Source organism: Mobula hypostoma, chromosome 24, assembly GCF_963921235.1.
Source record: "Mobula hypostoma chromosome 24, sMobHyp1.1, whole genome shotgun sequence".
NCBI lineage: Eukaryota > Metazoa > Chordata > Chondrichthyes > Myliobatiformes > Myliobatidae > Mobula > Mobula hypostoma.
In genome coordinates this window covers 6,970,004-6,989,876 of record NC_086120.1, presented here as the reverse complement: position 1 = coordinate 6,989,876, position 19,873 = coordinate 6,970,004, and the positions used below count along the sequence as shown (strand labels likewise).

The window sequence follows — 19,873 nt, the reverse complement described above, 5'->3', positions numbered from 1 at the left end:
ACCTTTGCTCTATTAGGTTAGCTTTGACTTCCTTTGTCAGCCACAGATGTGTAATCCGGCCTTTAGAATACTTCAGGATATATTTATCCTGTGCCTTCTGAATTGCTTCCAGAAGCTCCAGCCACTGCTGCTCTGCTGTCATCCCTGCTCGTGTCCTCTTCCAATCAACTTTTGCCAGCTTCTTTCTCATGCTTTTGTAATTCCCTTTGCTCCACTGCAATAATGATACATTTGACTTTAAATTTTCCTGCTCAAATTTCAGAGTGAACTCCATCATATTATGATCACTACTCCCTAAGGGTTCTTTTACCTTGAGCTCCCCAATCAAATCTAGTTCATTACAAAATACCCAATCCAGAATAGCTGATCTTCCTAGTGGGCTAAACCACAAGCTACTCTAAAAAGTCATCTTGCAGGTATTCTAAAAATTCTGTCTTGTGGTCCAGCACCAACCTGATTTTTCCAGCCTACCTGCATATTCAAGTCCCTCATTACTATTGATTCATTACTCTTTAGACATGCCTTTTCTATCCCCCCATTGTGATTAGTAGCCCACATCCTGGCTACTGTTTGGAGACCTGTATACAACTTCCATCAGGGTCATTTTACCTTTGCAGTTCATTAACTCTACATCTTCCTCTTTTGAAGGATTTGATTTCATTTTTCTAAAATCAGAGCCACACAACCCTCTCTGCCTGCCTGGCTGTCCTTTCAATACAATGTCTATCTTTGGATATCAAGGCTGCAACAATAATCTTCTTTCAGCCACAACTCAGCGATGCCCACAACATTACACCTACCAATCTCTAACTGCGCTAAGAGATCATCTACCTTATTCTGTATACTGCGTGTGTTCAAATATAAGACCTCAGTTCTTTAATTTCCTTCTGTATTTTCAGTTTGTCTTTTGCACATTGATTCTTTGTCTGTCCTATTGGATGCGGTCTTCAATTAATTCTATTGTGTTTCTTGGATTTACTGAGTATGCCCACAAGAAAAAAAACCTTTAGTATATGGTGACACATATACACTTCAATAATTAATTTACTTAGAATTTTGAACTTCAACCTGGAGCATTAATTCTGTTTCTCTCTCCGTAGATGTCATCTGTCCTCTCCCATATTTTCTCTGTTTCTGATCTTTGCGCAACCCCTTTGCTTTATTGCATTGATTTACAATCAGAACTAGGAAAGCTGCTGGAAATTCTGCTTTCATTCCAAGGACAGTGAGGAAAAATATAGACCTCAACTGCAGTCCAGCTGGCATCAATTTACAGTGGCTGGTAATGAAAGCTGAAGCTCACTTGATCAATGATGTTCAGTTCTGCCCTATAAAACTTAGCATCTTGGAGTAACAGCTTTTACTCATTTCCCCCACTGGTCAGTGTTCCGTGAAGTTATATTCACAATGCAAAATGGCTTCCACATTTATAAAAGAAGGTGGCTTCCCATTAATTTAGTTGCATGAAAAATAATGGTTCCAATCGTACAATGAGTATTGCGCAATGGCCTTGGTCATTTTTAACTGAAACCAACCTCCCTTTATATCAGATTCTGAAAAAAGATGACTTAGAATTAGTTTACAAAAACAAAGAATTAATGTAAAAAAAATTACATTAAGACGTTTGTCAATTGAAAAAAAACAGTCATCGTTAATAAGGATGGACTTCCGATGGGAATTATATGCATTTTTTCTATGGAGTCTAGAGTGCCTCATTCAGGTCAGTAACTGTCATGCCCAAGAATCATTTCCAGCAGGATCTGCATCTATTTTGGTTGAAACTGCAATGGTCTGTGTTCCCTCACAGAACAAAAAAAAATGCTGTAGGCTAAAAATGAGCATTATTTAAAAGGCTAGATACATCCTTTCAATCACAGAGTGTTGGACAGCTCTCCACATAACAAACCTCACACGGGATCACCAATCCAGCATCCCAAACAGCACTACTTTCTAACCCAATTTGTTTTAGCAGGGTGATCCTTGAAATTAGTGGAGAGAAATGAAGAAATGCTACTGAAGCAGAAATTGTACCAGGTCCACCATATCAGAAACAACTAAAAGGTGGGAGAAAGAAACACAAAACAGGAGGAGGCACTCTGCAGAAATGTGCCAGGGAGGACGTAGTAAGGGCAGAAGTGTCCTCTAGGAGTGGCTGCACTTGGGAAGCTTTCAACTCTGGCTCAATGCCCTTTGTAGATGCAAATGCTGCGGTCACACCAACAACGAAAAATTCCATACTTTTGTCGTTGGGGCTATTCTTGATAACTGCATGGCAGCAATGAGCAATAGTGTTTCATCAGAGGCAGCCCGTGAGGGATTTGAGGCAGAGTTTCTGAGTCTCAACCCAGACTTTACTGCAAGAACAGGCACAGTTTAGTTACCTGCTAAATCTCAAGTAGCTACTTTGCTGACAATGTCACCCTCTCAGAAACTTTGCCTCGGGATCCCTGCAGGCTGATCCTTTTGAGGTAAGCTACATCATGCCTTAAAGGTGCTGACAGCTACTTACAAGGGTTAAGATTAGTCTACTGAGAAATATTTATGATAAATGTTCACAGATGGAGGTGGCATTTGACTGTGGTGTAGATCTTTTAAAAGTGCAGGCATTTGCAGAGGGCTCATATGCCTATAGTCTCCTCCATAGCAACATCTTGCCACAAGTACTCTTTGTACAAAGAACCTGTACAAACAGTTCTTCATTAGAATGGGTTGGTTCCTCACCCCACCTCCCCCAGACAACTCTGCCCATGTTTATGCTTTGCCAGTACTCCCCAGCTGTGGTTTAAGTACAGCTGTATTGTAGAATGGCCTATTGAAAGCAGCTTCATAATTCCAGAAAGGTACCAATTATGTAACTGCTGAGGCAGTAGTACAGGCAGGTTCTGGACCTCCTTGACGTAGACAGTCCAACAAGGTAGTTTACAGTTATAACGAATTTTATTAACAAACAGAAGTTTTGTTAAAAACATGGAGAGGCAAGTCAGATTCCACATAAAATAGAGCTCCTGATTTAACATCAGACTGAATAAAGTGCAATAAAGTGTGTTAGGTAAAGTTACTACACCAGTATAATAAAGAGCATCAGTGCCCCAGCTTCACATGGAGATTTAAGACTAGCCATACAAATACCACAAACTCAAGCTAAGCAAAACCTATTAAGCTGAAGGTTAAAGCAGTGACTCACACAAAGACCCACCCCGTCCTGTAATGTACAAAAGGAACTGCATAGGTAACACACTTCACAGAAGTGCACACAGTCACTAAAATCAACCAACTTAAAGGATTCACAAAGCTGCCACTGACCTCCTCTTAACGACTAGACAATGGCCCAAGTATGTGTGGGGGTACGCTCTTAAGACCACCTAGGGAGGAAGGTCCCACACTATTTTCCCTCCTGCCAGAAACAATGGGCAAATTCTCTGTTTCACCTGGGACAAAGTAGCAACAAACACTTGCAATTGTGCTTGTCTGAAAAACCAGATTTCAGTTACAGAGTAAGCAAGAACATACTCTCTGCCAAAGGTGCTCGATATTATCATTTCTCCTAATACTGCAAAATCAATGCTGGTGTATTGTAACCACAGGAGGTTTCATACTTTCTTCCTGCACATCAACGATACCTTCAAAGGGCACAGCTCAAAAAGGTGCCATCTACTTTTGAGGACCCTCATCATCCAGGACATGCCCTCTTCTCATTGCTGACATTCTGCGGGGACATACAAGACCCTGAAGATCTACTCTCAACATTTAGGGAATGGCTTCTTACCCTTTGCCATCAGATTACTGAACTGCCCATGACACTACACCATTATTCACCCTTTGCATTATTTATTTATTTTTGTAACTTATAGTCATTCTTATTTCTTACACTATACTGCTGCCACAAAACAAAAAAAGAATCACAGCATATTAGAGAGATAACATACTTGAGTCTGATTTGCCAAGGACTGTCATTGCATTAATGGATGTCCTTGTAATTGTCTTTCTAGACCAATAAAGAGTTCAATATGCTCATGAATGGTTTCTTCAGAAATAAAGCTGAAAACTCAACTGAGGAAGAAGTTAAAGAATCTAATGAGCTCGATGATGATGATAATGAAAATGTTTCCAAGCGTCCAAGCACTGTTGACTGGAGGAAGAAAAATCTGGTTACAGAGGTGAAGAACCAGGTAAGAAATCCAGTGGTATTAGTGATGTTTGATAATGTCATTTAATAACCATTGAAGATATGTCTTATTTGTCTGAAAGTGCTGTCCATTTGCTCAATTATGCTGCTGCTGTCTGCAGAGTTCAGCCATGCACATGAAGTCACATACTGTGGGTACAAGTCATGCTAAATCCTGCACGTTCAATATGTAATACAGTGTCATATATAGTACACACTGTCCCTTACTCTCCAAAATCCAGTACATATTATCCCTTACTCTCCAAAATCTAGTTCATACTATTCTTTACTCTCCAAAATCCAGTACATATTATCCTTTATTCTCCAAAATCCAGTACATACTATCCCTTACTCTCCAAAATCAAGTACATACCATTCCTTACTCTCCAAAATCAAGTACATACTATCCCTTACTCTCCAAAATCAAGTACATACCATTCCTTACTCTCCAAAATCAAGTACATACTATCCCTTATTCTCCAAAATCCAGTACATACTATCCCTTACTCTCCAAAATCCAGCACATATCTCTTACTCTCCAAAATCCAGTACATACTATCTCTTACTCTCCAAAATCCAGTACATATTATCTCTTACTCTCCAAAATCCAGTACATACTATCCCTTACTCCCCAAAATCAAGTACATACTATCCCTTACTCTCCAAAATCAAGTACATACTATCCCTCATTCTGCAAAATCCAGTACATACTATCCCTTACTCTCCAAAATCCAGTACATACTATCCCTTACTCTCCAAAATCCAGTACATACTATCCCTTACTCTCCAAAATCCAGTACATACTATCCCTTACTCTCCAAAATCCAGTACATATTATCTCTTACTCTCCAAAATCCAGTACATACTATTCCTTACTCTCCAAAATCCAGTACATATTATCTCTTATTCTCCAAAATCCAGTACACACTATCCCTTACTCTCCAAAATCAAGTCCATACTATCCCTTATTCTCCAAAATCAAGTACATACTATCCCTTACTCTCCAAAATCCAGTACATATTATCTCTTACTCACCAAAATCCAGTTCATACTATTCCTTACTCTCCAAAATCCAGTACATACTATCCCTTACTCTCCAAAATCCAGTACATATTATCTCTTACTCTCCAAAATCCAGTACATACTATCCCTTACTCTCCAAAATCCAGTACATACTATCCCTTACTCTCCAAAATCCAGTACATACTATCCCTTACTCTCCAAAATCCAGTACATACTATCCCTTACTCTCCAAAATCCAGTACATATTATCTCTTACTCTCCAAAATCCAGTATATACTATCCCTTACTCTCCAAAATCCAGTACATATTATCTCTTACTCTCCAAAATCCAGTACACACTATCCCTTACTCTCCAAAATCCAGTACATATTATCTCTTACTCTCCAAAATCCAGTACATACTATCCCTTACTCTTCAAAATCCAGTACATATTATCTCTTACTCTCCAAAATCCAGTACATACTATCCCTTACTCTCCAAAATCCAGTACATACTATCCCTTACTCTCCAAAATCCAGTACATACTATCCCTTACTCTCCAAAATCCAGTACATACTATCCCTTACTCTCCAAAATCCAGTACATATTATCTCTTACTCTCCAAAATCCAGTACACACTATCCCTTACTCTCCAAAATCCAGTACATATTATCTCTTACTCTCCAAAATCCAGTACATACTATCCCTTACTCTCCAAAATCCAGTACATATTATCTCTTATTCTCCAAAATCCAGTACACACTATCCCTTACTCTCCAAAATCAAGTATATACTATCCCTTACTCTCCAAAATCAAGTCCATACTATCCCTTATTCTCCAAAATCCAGTACATATTATCTCTTACTCTCCAAAATCCAGTACATACTATCCCTTACTCTCCAAAATCCAGTACATATTATCTCTTACTCTCCAAAATCCAGTACATACTATCCCACATCTCCAAAATGCAGTTCTACTGAAGTCAAAGAAACTGAGTGTTATAAGTGGACTACAACGTGCATACATTGTTTATTTTGTTCATAATTTTGAAAGTGTGATTATGTTAATTTATGTTAAGATATGTTTGTCTTCATCTTCTCCTGTGCTGTTGCTTCAAGAAGCAATTTTTCATGGCGTGTATGCGTATGAAAACAATAGATTTAAACTTGACTGTTACATTACAAACTTAGTGCATGTGACTTGGGATGAACTGGGTTGACTGCTTCAGAGACATCCTTTGCAATTCAATTCAAGATATACTCTTTTGTTTTACTGGGCACTTCAGATTTCAATATGCAATGTATATTGTATGTAAAATTAAAATAAATTTATCTTGAGATGAAGCCTGCCTAAACACCTCATTAACAATGCTATGAGGTAGAATTTTGATATGTCCAGTATCTGTATCTCCTAATGTATCTTCTGCATCTTCTCCATTGTTATCTGAAACCCCCATCATAAATAATGTTCATATTACTTACCCAAGCCCCTTCTTCATAAGGGTACATTTCAACTGGTGGCAACAGTAGGAAGGGAATGTTTTTGGATTTCTTAGAGCTACAGATTCATACAACACAGAAGCAAGTCCTTCAGTCCCCAATATCCATTGTATCTATCTACACTATTTCTATTTCCCTTCATAAATCTATAGCCTTATATACCTTGGTGAATCAGGTAGTCGTCCTACTGTTTCTTAAATGTTGTGACAGTACTTGACTCCTCTATCTCTTCAGCCAGTGTGCTGCAGACGCCAACCACCTTCTGGGTGAAAAGAAATTCTCCCTCAGATTCCTTCTTAAATCTCCTCCCCCTCATCTTAAACCTAAATATGTTTGTCAAGCACATGGCCACCATAGGAAAAGATTTCTATCTATCCCCTTCACAGTACTTTTATACCTCTGTCAGGTTGCTCTTCAGCATCCTTCTTTGCTTGGTGGTAAAAGAGACTTGTTTCATTGCTGAAATGCTGTACCCTTGTCCTGTAATGTGCCTTCCAGAACAACATAAAGCTGTTCTCTTACTCTTTGCCACAGCCAATAAAATCAACCATCTCATATCATCTTCACCACCTTATCCGCTGTGCTGCCACTTCCAGTGACCTCCCTGAGCTCCATCTGTTTATCAGCACTCTCTTGGGCTCAACCATTATTGTACACATCCTTCTCTCATTTATCTTTCCAAAGTGTACTGCCTCTCATTATTACAGGACAAATTCCGTTCGCCTTTGCTCCACCCAACTTCCTAATGATCTATATCACCATCCTTGTTGTCTACATCACCAATTTTATATCATCTGCAAACGTACTGATCAAAACTCGTACGTTCACATCCATGGTGTTAATGAAGGGTCTCAGCACCAACCCATATGGTACACCTCTGGTCACAGACTTCCAATCAGGAAAGCAATCTTCCACTATCACCTTGGAGTAGCATTTAACATGATGCTTTACAATACCAGCTGTGTACCAGAGACCTGGGTTCAATCCTGACCTTGGGTGCTGTCTGTGTGGGGTTTGCACTTTCACTCTGTGACCACAGGTTTGTAGATTAATTTACCAATGTAAATTGCGCTGGTGCCGAGGTGAATGGTAGGAGCAAAGAGAATTAAAATTGTGATTTATGTAGGATTAAGAGAGGGCAGCCTCAGGAGAGACGAAGGCCACGGGAGTAAACCCAGACAGCAAATCCGGAGTGGAGCCCCTAAGGCGGCTGGAAGTCATTGAACATCCTTCTGGCAGCTCCTGCAGCCAAGTTAGCGCCAAATGTATTGCTTCATAAGCTTTCTTTGGACTACACTAGTGAGGCCTAGAGAGGGATCCTGACAACGGGGTATCTCAGGGTCTTCATACCTTCAGCCCCGGCTTGTGATAATGATCATCATTGCCAACCAAAAATGTAAATGAGTGGTTGATGGTTTGTGCAGACTTAAAGACTTGTTTATGTATGTCTCTACAACAATCAATATTGTACTGTGCATGATGGAATATTTTCTAAAAATCCAAACTTTCATAGTCATAGTCATAGTCATACTTTATTGATCCCGGGGGAAATTGGTTTTCATTACAGTTGCTCCATAAATAATAAATAGTAATACAACCATAAATAGTTAAATAGTAATATGTAGATTATACCAGTAAATTATGAGATAAGTCCAGGATCAGCCTATTGGCTCAGGGTGTCTGACCCTCCAAGGGAGGAGTTGTAAAGTTTGAAGGCCACAGGCAGGAATGACTTCCTATGACGCTCTGTGCTGCATCTCGGTGGGATGAATCTCTGGCTGAATGTACTCCTGTGCCCACCCAGTACATTATGTAGTGGATGGGAGACATTGCCAAAGATGGCATGCAACTTAGACAGCATCCTCTTTTCAGACACCACCGTGAGAGGTTCCAGTTCCATCTCCACAACATCACCGGCCTTACGAATGAGTTTGTTGATTCTGTCGGTGTCTGCCACCCTCAGCCTGCTGCCCCAGCACACAACACCAAACGTGATTGCACTGGCCACCACAGACTCATAGAACATCCTCAGCATCGTCCGGCAGATGTTAAGGGACCTCAGTCTCCTCAGGAAATAGAGACGGATCTGGCCCTTCTTGTAGACAGCCTCAGTGTTCTTTGACCAGTCCAGTTTATTGTCAATTCGTATCCCCAAGTATTTGTAATCCTCCACCATGTCCACACTGACCCCCTGGATGGAAACAGGGGTCACCGGTACCTTAGCTCTCCTCAGGTCGACCACCAGCTCCTTAGTCTTTTTCACATTAAACTGCAGATAATTCTGCTCACACCATGTGACAAAGTTTCCTACCATAGCCCTATACTCAGCCTCATCTCCTTTGCTGATGCATCCAACTATGGCAGAGTCATCAAAAACTTCTGAAGATGACAAGACTCTGTGCAGTAGTTGAAGTCCGAGGTGTAAATGGTGAACAGAAAGGGAGAGAAGACAGTCCCCTGTGGAGCCCCAGTGCTGCTGATCACTCTGTCTGACACACAGTGTTGCAAGCACACGTACTGTGGTCTGCCAGTGAGGTAATCAAGAATCCATGATACCAGGGAAGCATCCACCTGCATCACTGTCAGCTTCTCCCCCAGCAGAGCAGGGCAGATGGTGTTGAACGCACTGGAGAAGTCAAAAAACATGACCCTCACAGTGCTCACTGGCTTGTCCAGGTGGGCATAGACATGGTTCAGCAGGGAGACGATGGCATCCTCAACTCCTAGTTGGGGCTGGTAGGCGAACTGGAGGGGATCTAAGTGTGGCCTGACCATAGGCCGGAGCAGCTCCAGAACAAGTCTCTCCAGGGTCTTCATGATGTGGGAGGTCAATGCCACCGGTCTGTAGTCACTGAGGCCGTTGGGGCGTGGTGTCTTCGGCACAGGGATAAGGCAGGACGTTTTCTACAGCACAGGAACCCTCCGGAGCCTCAGGCTCAGGCTGAATACATGGCGAAGTACTCCACATAGCTGAGGGGCACAGGCTTTGAGCACCCTGGTACTAACACCATCCGGTCCTGCAGCCTTGCTTGGGTTGAGACGTTTCAGCTGTCTTCTCACCTGTAGAGCTGTGAAGCCCACCGTGGTGGTTTCATGTGGGGAAGGGGTATAGTCATGAGAGCAGGGTGGGGGACTGTGAGGAGGGGTAGGAGGGGAGAGTGGAATATGTGTTGGTTGGGGGCCGACAACAGATGGCTCATGTGTGGGATGTGTAGGGGCCACACTGTCAAATCTGTTAAAGAACAAGTTAAGTTCATTGGCCCTGTCCACACTGCCTTCCACTCCTCTGTTGCTAGTTTGCTGGAACCCAGTGATGGTCCTCATCCCCCTCCAGACCTCTCTCATGTTGTTCTGCTGGAGTTTCCACTCAAGCTTCCTCCTGTACCTGTCTTTAGCCTCCCTGATCCTGGCTTTCAGGTCCCTCTGTAGTGCCCTCAGCTCCTCCCTATTTCCATCTCTAAATGCCCTCTTTTTAGCATTCAGGATGTCCTTAATGTCCTTTGTCACCCATGGCTTGTTATTTGAATAACAAAGGACAGTTCTTGTCAGAACATTGCAGCCCACACAGAAGTCGATGTAATCAGTGATGCACTCTGTGAGCCCATCAGTATCCTCTCCATGTGGCTCACAGAGTGCCTGCCAGTCTGTCACCTCAAAACAACCCTTTAAATGTAATTGCAGATTTAGCATGTTCATAGTGCACTTTTTACATTATTCTCAATCATCTATACAATGGCAGTACTTGTGCACAGAGGCAATTGCCACGACCTCCACATCTGCTGCATCAATCACATTTCAGCCCTAAAGATCAAGGGTAGAAGAACTACTTTCACAACTCTGATACTCAAACTCTCAAGATTACATGCTCACATACACTTTAGTTTCTCCAATGTAGAACTGTACTCCACCTCAGTAAAGATGAAAATGATTGATGTGATGTGAATTTTGGATTGTTTTCAGTGTGACTGTGTTTCTGATTTCCAGGGACCATGTGGCTCCTGCTGGGCCTTCAGCGCAGCTGGAGCCCTCGAGGGGCAGTGGGCAAAAAAAAAGAAGCAACTTATCTCTCTGAGTGAACAGAACATGCTGGATTGTGACTGTAATTCTTACGGATGCAATGGTGGGTATATGGAAAGTGCCTACGAATGCATAATGCGACTTGGTGGCATAGAATCAGAAAAAAGTTATCCCTACACTGGACAAGTAAGTCTTTTTCAACATGGATTTAATTTACTCACATTCATTCATGTGCTGAATGGCAAAACATATGTCCAAATGATATGTCCTCTCTGTTCAGATACATTACTCAGTGGAGGAGATCAGAACGTTTTGACTGTATGTATTTAATCATGGTCATGCAGATGTCTCTGCCAACGTTGGCATTTATTATCCTTTTCTAGTTGCCCCTGGACTAACAAGGCAGATGTGAATCAATTACAGTGGTGACTTGAAGTCACATACTACCTTTGCCAGGTACGGATGGGGAATTTCCTTCCCTTAAGAATGTTGGAGCCAGTTGTATTTTTACAGTAGGTCCATAAGTTCATGATTATTGAACTGAAAGTAAGATTTTTTTTAAGTTACGTTTTGATTTAATTACTAGAGAAGTTCTCAAACAATTATGGTGGGATTATAGCTCAGATCTCTGAATCAACAGCCCAGTCCTTTGGCTGTTAGTTCAAGAATATAATCACTTTGCTCTGTGACACTGAGCGTTACTGCGTCATTCACCTGAGTCAACACATTGAACGTGCTCAGTAAGAATGATGGATTTACATCTACCGACCATCACATCTTTAGGATATGGAAGAGAACTAGAAAAGCCAGGGTCAATTTAGGAGGTCACGGTGAGAATGTGCAAACTCCATACAGACAACACTAGAAGTCAGGGTGGAATCCAGGTTGCTGAAGCCACACTAAATGCTGTGTTACTGTTTACATAAATTTGCGGTGAAGCTGATACAAAATGTTTGAATCAAAGGGTTAGAGTTAATATATACAGTATTTTGTAGAGCACCTTATTATATGCATAGTTATTTGTTAAGAAAGAGATGCATCTCTTAGCAATGAAAAATAAGCTTTTACTTGACAAGTTCAGTGTTTTATATATTAGGTTTAAATCAGCAATAACAATTAAAAGAGTTCTCAGGTAAATATTTATACCATTGATCTTTAACATTGATGTTGTTTCTACAGTCGTACACCCCCTGCTATCGAAATCACTCATAGGATTAGAATTATGTGCTATCCTGACTGGTAAACCACAAACATCTCCTGACTGTTTTTACCAATACCGTGTAGCTTCAGCTTCCTTAAATTTGCTCCCTCGGCAATTCTACGCACTCATCTTTGAATTCCTTACCCGTATTATATACAGTATGTTTTTATCCAATGTAATATCATTGAGATTGACTCAAAACATTGGCTAAGGTGCCCTAACTTTTAATATCTGTAATGTCTGATATGTAGTGAAAATCAAAAAAAATGTAGATGCTGGAAATTTGAAATATCAACTGACAATGCTTTAAAAGACTTAGCAGGTCAGGCAGCATCTGAGGAAAGAAAAAAAGAGTTAACATTTCAGACCAAAGATGAACTTATTTACTGTTTCCATACCAACTGCCTGAGCCGCTTGGAGTTTCCAGCTTTTTCTGTGTTGTGAAACTCGTCTTACTCTCCAATGCGTGGGTGGTATCATGGAGGCAAACTGAGACCACAACTAAAAGACAAACTTTGAGATCAGTGTGTTACCTGACATGGGATTTTCTCCAAATTTGTCTTTTGATCTGCCAAAGGAGGAACTAAATAAGCAAGTTCCTATTGGTGTAAAAGCTGCATCTGTTGATCGTGCCCCTCTTTGCCCTGAATCCACCCTGTGATTCTGAACTACACCAATGACAGCATTGGTAGAACCTGAGCAACCTGGAAAAGGAGGGACTCAGAGAGGACAGGAAAATTTTTAATTGGGGAAGGGCAAATTATGAGGCTATAAGGCTAGAACTTGTGGTGTGAATTGGGATGATGTTTTTGCAGGGAAATGTACTATGGACATGTGGTCAATGTTTAGAGATCTCTTGCAGGATGTTAGGGATAAATTTGTCCTGGTGAGGAAGATAAAGAATGGTAGGGTGAAGGAACCAAGGGTGACAACTGAGGTGGAAAATCTAGTCAGGTGGAAGAAGGCAGCATACATGAGGTTAGGAAGCAAGGATCAGATGGGTCTATTGAGGAATATAGGGTAGCAAGAAAGGAGCTTAAGAAGGGGCTGAGGAGAGCAAGAAGGGGGCATGAGAAGGCCTTGGCGAGCAGGGTAAAGGAAAACCCCAAGGCATTCTTCAGTTATGTGAAGAACAAAAGGATGACAGGAGTGAAGGTAGGACCAATTAGAGATAAGGGTGGGAAGACGTGCCTGGAGGCTGTGGAAGTGAGCGAAGTTCTCAATGAATATTTCTCTTCGGTATTCACCAATGAGAGGGAACTTGATGATGATGAGGACAATATGAATGAGGTTGATGTTCTGAAGCATGTTGATATTAAGGGAGAAGAGGTGTTGGAGTTGTTAAGATACATAAGGACGGATAAGTCCCTGGGGCTGGATGAAATATTCCCCCGGCTGCTCCACGAGGCGAGGGAAGAGATTGCTGAGCCTCTGGCTAGGATCTTTATGTCCTCGTTCTCTACGGGAATGGTACCGGAGAATTGGAGGGAGGTGAATGTTGTCCCATTGTTCAAAAAAGGTAGCAGGGATACTCCAGGTAATTATAGACTAATGAGCCTTACGTCTGTGGTGGGAAAGCTGTTGGAAAAGATTCTTAGAGATAGGATTCTTGGGCATTTAGAAATCATGGTCTGATCAGGGACAGTCAGCATGGCTTTGTGAAAGGCAGATGGTGTCTAACAAGCCTGATAGAGTTCCTTGAGGAGGTGATCAGGCATATAGATGAGGGTAGTGCAGTGGATGTGATCTACATGGATTTTAGTAAAGCATTTGACAAAGTTCCACACGGTAGGCTTATTCAGAAAGTCAGAAGGCATGGGATCCAGGGATGTTTGGTCAGGTGGATTCAGAATTGGCTTGCCTGCAGAAAGCAGAGGGTCGTGGTGGAGGGAGTACATTCAGATTGGAGGATTGTGACTAGTGGTGTCCCACAAGGATCAGTTCTGGGTCCTCTACTTTTCGTGATTTTTATTAACGACCTGGATGTGGGGGTAGAAGGGTGGGTCGGTAAGATTGCAGATGACACAAAGGTTGGTGATGTTGTGGATAGTGTAGAGGATTGTTGAAGATTGCAGAGAGACATTGATAGGATGCAGAAGTGGGCTGAGAAGTGGCAGGTGGAGTTTAATCCGGAGAAGTGTGAGGTGGTACACTTTGGAAGGACAAACTCCAAGGCAGAGTACAAAGTAAATGGCAGGATACTTGGTAGTGTGGAGGAGCAGAGGGATCTGGGGGTACATGTCCACAGATCCCTGAAAGTTGCCTCACAGGTAGATAGGGTGGTTAAGAAAGCTTATGGGGTGTTAGCTTTCATAAGTTGAGGGATAGAGTTTGAGTCACGAGGTAATGATGCAGCTCTATAAAAGTCTGGTTAGGCCACACTTGGAGTACTGTGTCCAGTTCTGGTTGCCTCACTATAGGAAGGATGTGGAAGCATCTGAAAGGGTACAGAGGAAACTTACAGGATGCTGCCTGGTTTAGAGAGTATGCATTATGATCAGAGGTTAAGGGAGCTAGGGCTTTACTCTCTGGAGAGAAGGAGGATGAGAGGAGACATGATAGAGGTATACAAAATATTAAGAGGAATAGATAGAGTGGACAGCCAGCGCCTCTTCACCACTGCTCAATACAAGAGGACATGGCTTTAAGGTAACGAATGGGAAGTTCAAGGGGGATATTAGAGGAAGCCTGAAACGTCGACTGCACCTCTTCCTACAGATGCTGCTTGGCCTGCTGCGTTCACCAGCAACTTTGATGTGTGTTGCTTGAATTTCCAGCATCTGCAGAATTCATGTAGTACTAATGAACTTCAAATTTTAATGGTTAATTTATCATTAGCAAGGATCCTGCAGATTTCAGAGGAACAATGTTGTTGCCAGGATCAAAAGATATCGCAGATTAAAAGACAATGAAGCACGTTTAGCAGGAAGGGTGGCAAAAATTGGACCCCTTTGTATTGCCATTGATGCTTCCCTCACATCCTTCCAGTATTACAGTCAAGGTAAGAAATTATCTGAACCACGCATATTAATAACCCTACATTTGCACCCACTTCCTCTCTCAACTTATATATCATTAGTAATTGGTGTTGGATATTTACATCAACCATACATCCATCCCCCACCCCACCTCCCACGGCATATGCATTCTGGTGCTGTTGAAAACTGCCTGTCCCTTCCAGCATTCACATTTTTCAACATCTCCTTTTGGTATTGGCACTCTCTTGCCCTCCCTGAAAGGAAATTAAACCAGCCCTTTTCATCTTAATTATCCATTGCCATCACACTCCAAGACAGAACTCACACGCCAATAAACAGTTGAATTCTTCCTGCGATTCGATTCAAAACTTGCAACCTAGTAACCCTTCCTATAATTTTCTGTATTCCTGTGTTGTAAAGCATAAACTTAAGCTAAAATAATTAGAATCTTCATTAAATAGAATTACCATCTACTGCAACAAACTTCAAGATAGAAGTCACAGGCACAAATTTGTGAAATACCATTACATAAGGAAACAGAGTTCATTAAAAAAAAATGGTATATGTCTTGATTCCATCCTATCCTGTAGTAGTATACTGTGAGCAATGAAACATTGTTACATGAGAGCAAGTTCAGTCTTCCTGCTGCTTTCAAAATTATTACATGACCCTTTGAGATAAAATCAATGTCAGATGTTTCATCTGTTTGTAAGTACAGTATATTGAGCAAAAAGCAATAAACGACTTTACTTATCACAATTCTATTAGGGACTTAATTATTCACAAGTTATACAAAATGTTCTTATAAAATTGTACTTAGAATAGGAAAAAATATTTGATTGACATGTGGATTTCCCAAAATGAATCCAAACAGAAAAGTGAAGAATAAATACATTAATCAGTAATAAAGCCAGTGATACTTCTATATTCAGAATTATAAACTACATTACAAAAATCATTTTGCAAAGAACCCATAAAAATGTTTTCATCAAATTGGATTCATTGAAGCCAGCTTACTGCCTGCACCACCTTGCTATCTTTTCCATTCTGCTTCTTTACTTTTGTCAAACCCCAGAAGTAACTTAGAAAATTTGACAAACTTTACATTCGTATGGAAATTGAATGTTGCCTGCACACAATGTTCCTTGTAATTTGCAATGACCAGTCTGCACAAAAATATTGCACCGTGCAACTTTTTTGCCCAGTAACAACAATATGTACACACTGAATAATTTCTTCCATAAAAACAGCATAAATTATCCATTTCTAAAATCTGCAAGCAAATCAACACAAACTCCCTGTTGTTAACACTGTCCACATCAGAAACTGGAAAAGGGAATGTGATTGTGTATGATCACGAAATATAGTTAACATACTAATGAGGTAGAGGGTGACAACCTTTTGTGAGTAGTTTAAATTCTTTTTTTTTTGCAAAAGATGCGTACACGCACTCACCTTAGAGAGAACATTGGCAGCATGGGAAAAGGTTCCCTGTGGACAGACTGAGGACTATGGAGATAGAATGCTGAGGGCAAATTGGATGACAGTGTTACAAGATAAGAAATTTGCATTGGAATTCCTCATTATAAAAGTGAACATTAAGATTTATAATAAAAATACAGACAAATGTGAGAAAAATATGACAAACAGAATAAACAGATTGTAAAGTGATAATTCAATGACAAGATAACAGAATAAATTTCTATGCAACATGAGGCCAATCACCTTTTTCAATTATGTGTTTAAATAAATGTTTCCGTTCAGGTGTCTACTATGATCCACATTGCAATCAAAATGGTGTGAACCATGCAGTGCTGTTGATTGGATATGGCACAGAGGAGGAAGGAAAATATTGGCTTATTAAAAACAGGTATGTACCATAACAAAATGAATGACAAAAGACGACCTCAGGAAGAGCAGTGACAAAAAAACTGCGTTTGATCTGAGTGTTGATACATTAGGGAAACTACTTGCCATCCTAGGGGCATCAGGGAAAAGATTCAAGAGACTGATAGCAGAAGAAAGACATGTGTTTATCAGGGGGAGCTGCCAAAGGTGAGGCTCTTTTACATATCAAACAGAAACCTAGGGAGTCCTGAGAGTAATTTTTAAAATATAAATAGGGCAGAGTGGAAATGACCAAATCTAAAGGATTGTACTATTGTGTTGTTACTTATGTATCCAATGGGGAATTCAAAGGAACTGTTTAGATCTAAAGTATGGAAAGAATGCAATGTGTATGGCCACTAGGAATCCACCAGAGCAGTCAAGGAGAGGATATACAAACTCCAGGACAAAAGTACTGAAAAGATACATTTTAAGAGAAGAGTCTCTTTTAGAACATTAACATTACAGAAATTGGTCGGTAAGAAATGTGACCAACACCAAAAAATATGTCCTTGTAGATGTGGAGAGTCAATGACAAAGTTGGATGGGATTGACAAGATGTCCATTTCCCATACCTCTACTCTTACCCTTCTCGCAGCCCTCAGAACTAGGATTAGTTCCCCTTTCATCCTCACCATCTACCCCACTGGTCTTCACATTCATTGGATCATTATCTTAACTTCCAACAACACCAGCATCTTTCCTCTATTTTAGTTTCTCCATTCCAAAGGGATGCTTCACTTTTCAATCTGTACCTCTCTTTCCCACAACAGAAGATGCTATGATTTACTTGTAACTCTTCTCACCTTCCAATATCCCAAACATGAGTGCTATATGAGGCAGTGAATGACTTGTATTTCTTTCAATTTAGCATACTATTTTTACTGCTTATTAACATGGTTTCTTTTACTTGGGAAGACAAAATGAAGATGGAATAATGTGATGGAAAACACCTACAGTCAGATCACAGGTGTGATCCTTGTTTGTCACTTTGTCATCTCACTCCCACTGGGACCTCTCAATCCTTGACCATCAGCATCGTTCCAGTGGAGCTCCATGTAAACTCAATAAACAATATCTTACCTTCTAACCAAGTATATTGTAGTGTCCCAACTAATCAATTTCAGATTACAGCATTTACTGGACTTTTACTCCCAGCTTTCTGCAGTCCTTTGATAATTTCAGATAATTATTCAGAATCTACACCTCCTTAGGCAATCACCCCTCTTATCTACTATTTTTTGGTTTCCACCCTATCAGAACCTTCCCTTTTATTCTATCCTTGTTTTCAACTTTGTCAGCACCTTATTACTTGTTTTATCACTAACCTTTTCATCAATTCTGATAATCAGTTACAATCTGTAGTGTTAGCTCTTTTTCCCTCACCATGGATACTGCCTGACCTGCTTAGTATTCCCAGGTTTCTCTGTTCTGACAGTGTTGCCAATAATGGATAGGAATGGTTGAGCCAGGCCTTTGCTGACTGAGGTGCCTACCTAAACTAGTCTGATTTCCTGTATTTGGTCAATATCTCCCTAAACCTTTCTTATCCATGTACATATTCCAGATATATTTTAAACATTTTAATTGCACCCACCTCTACCACATCATCTGGTAGCTTGTTTAAAATTTCCACCACTCTCTGTGTGAAAAGTTTGCCCTCTCACTTTAAGCTTATGCCTTGTAGATTTATTCTCCCCCATCCCAGGGAAAAAAGGACTGTGACCATTCATAATATTTATCTTCATGATAATATAAACATCTATAAGGTTATCCCTGAGGCTCCTCCAAAGGCCCCCGTCTAATCAGTCGCTCCTTATAACTCAAGCTATACAGGCTTTGTAACATGCTTGAGAATCTTTTCTGTATTCTTTCCAACTTAATAATATATTTCCTACAGCTATGAAACCAGAACTGCACAAAATACTCTAGATGGACTCTGTAATGTGTTTTTATAATTGTAATATGATGCTCTGATTCTTATACTCAAGTAACATCATGTCCCAACTTGGGTACTTAGAGACGACATTCTAACTCTTGTACTCCGGTATTCTTTTTAAACTTGCCTCTGCTTAAAATTATGGGCAAATAGGATGAAAAATTCTTGGTGATAATAGGCCATTGATCCATCAGGCTAGTCCCATCCTGATAATGATGCAGTACAAGTTCAGCATTATTTCTCCTTCACTAAAACTATCTCTTGCATGAATGTGGGTAAAAAATGTCTTTAGGTAACATCTGGTTTCCAATACTTTACATTCCCACCCAAATTTGATCTAAAAGCTTGTGGTAAATCCACACACATTCCATTGGCTATTAATTTATGTCAGAGGTCAAGGAGAATGTTTTGACCCTTAACCTAACTATAAATTTTTAAAAAAGCATTATTGCAACATCCTGCTCAGCTATAGAAATCAAATATCCTATGTGCGTTGTCATTATTTAAAAGAACATAATCAGATCCAATCGAAATCCTTCTCTGCAGTGTACAGTTCTTCCAGGTTAATACTTCAACAGAATTGTGAAATTAACACCTTTTCATCTCTTATTTTGCAGCTGGGGAACATCATGGGGTGACAATGGTTACATCAAGATGTCAAGGGACCAAAATAATAATTGTGGCATAACCGATTATGTTGTCTTTCCAATTGTGTAAGCACTCCAACAACCAACCAGAGCTTCAGAACTTGGGCTGAAGAATTGTGGAAACTTCTGCTGTCACTAATCAGTCTATAGGAAATGAAAATAGATGGTCAGGGAAATAACTGCAGCTTCTGTATTTTTGTCAGTGTGGCATTAAAGGCGAAATACTTGTATGTTGTTAATTGCAATTTTGAATGACAATGTTATGCCAGTTTTGTCAAGGAATAGGTTGTAATGCTCAGTAATTAATAAAAGCTATTGGCAATCAGTTCAACTACTTTTTGTTTGGAACTTAATGAATGAATTGAGGTCCTGTCAAATCTCTCGGATCCAAACCTCACCGCTGCCTTGATTGCAAATTGAATTAAAGTGTTGATTTCCAGAGGGTGAATGAGAGCGAATGCTGTCGATATTAGGACAGCAAAGCCACCAAGGAATTCTGGAAAACCGACACCAATGGGCAGCAAGGAAAAACACTTC

The 19,873-nt window shown here is 40.4% G+C and overlaps 1 protein-coding gene across 1 annotated transcript in view; it reads left to right on the top strand.

Moving 5' to 3' along the window:
* The window catches only part of LOC134337159 (uncharacterized), a 120,435-nt gene extending 100,981 nt beyond the window's left edge, over positions 1-19,454 (top strand). The window contains exons 11-15 of the mRNA XM_063032002.1: positions 3,990-4,169; positions 10,652-10,870; positions 14,724-14,886; positions 16,628-16,733; positions 19,307-19,454. Coding sequence (XP_062888072.1) covers positions 3,990-4,169; positions 10,652-10,870; positions 14,724-14,886; positions 16,628-16,733; positions 19,307-19,406 — 768 coding nt within the window. The 3' untranslated portion in view covers positions 19,407-19,454. The remainder of the gene's footprint in view (positions 1-3,989; positions 4,170-10,651; positions 10,871-14,723; positions 14,887-16,627; positions 16,734-19,306) is intronic.
* The last annotated feature ends 419 nt before the right edge of the window (positions 19,455-19,873 follow it).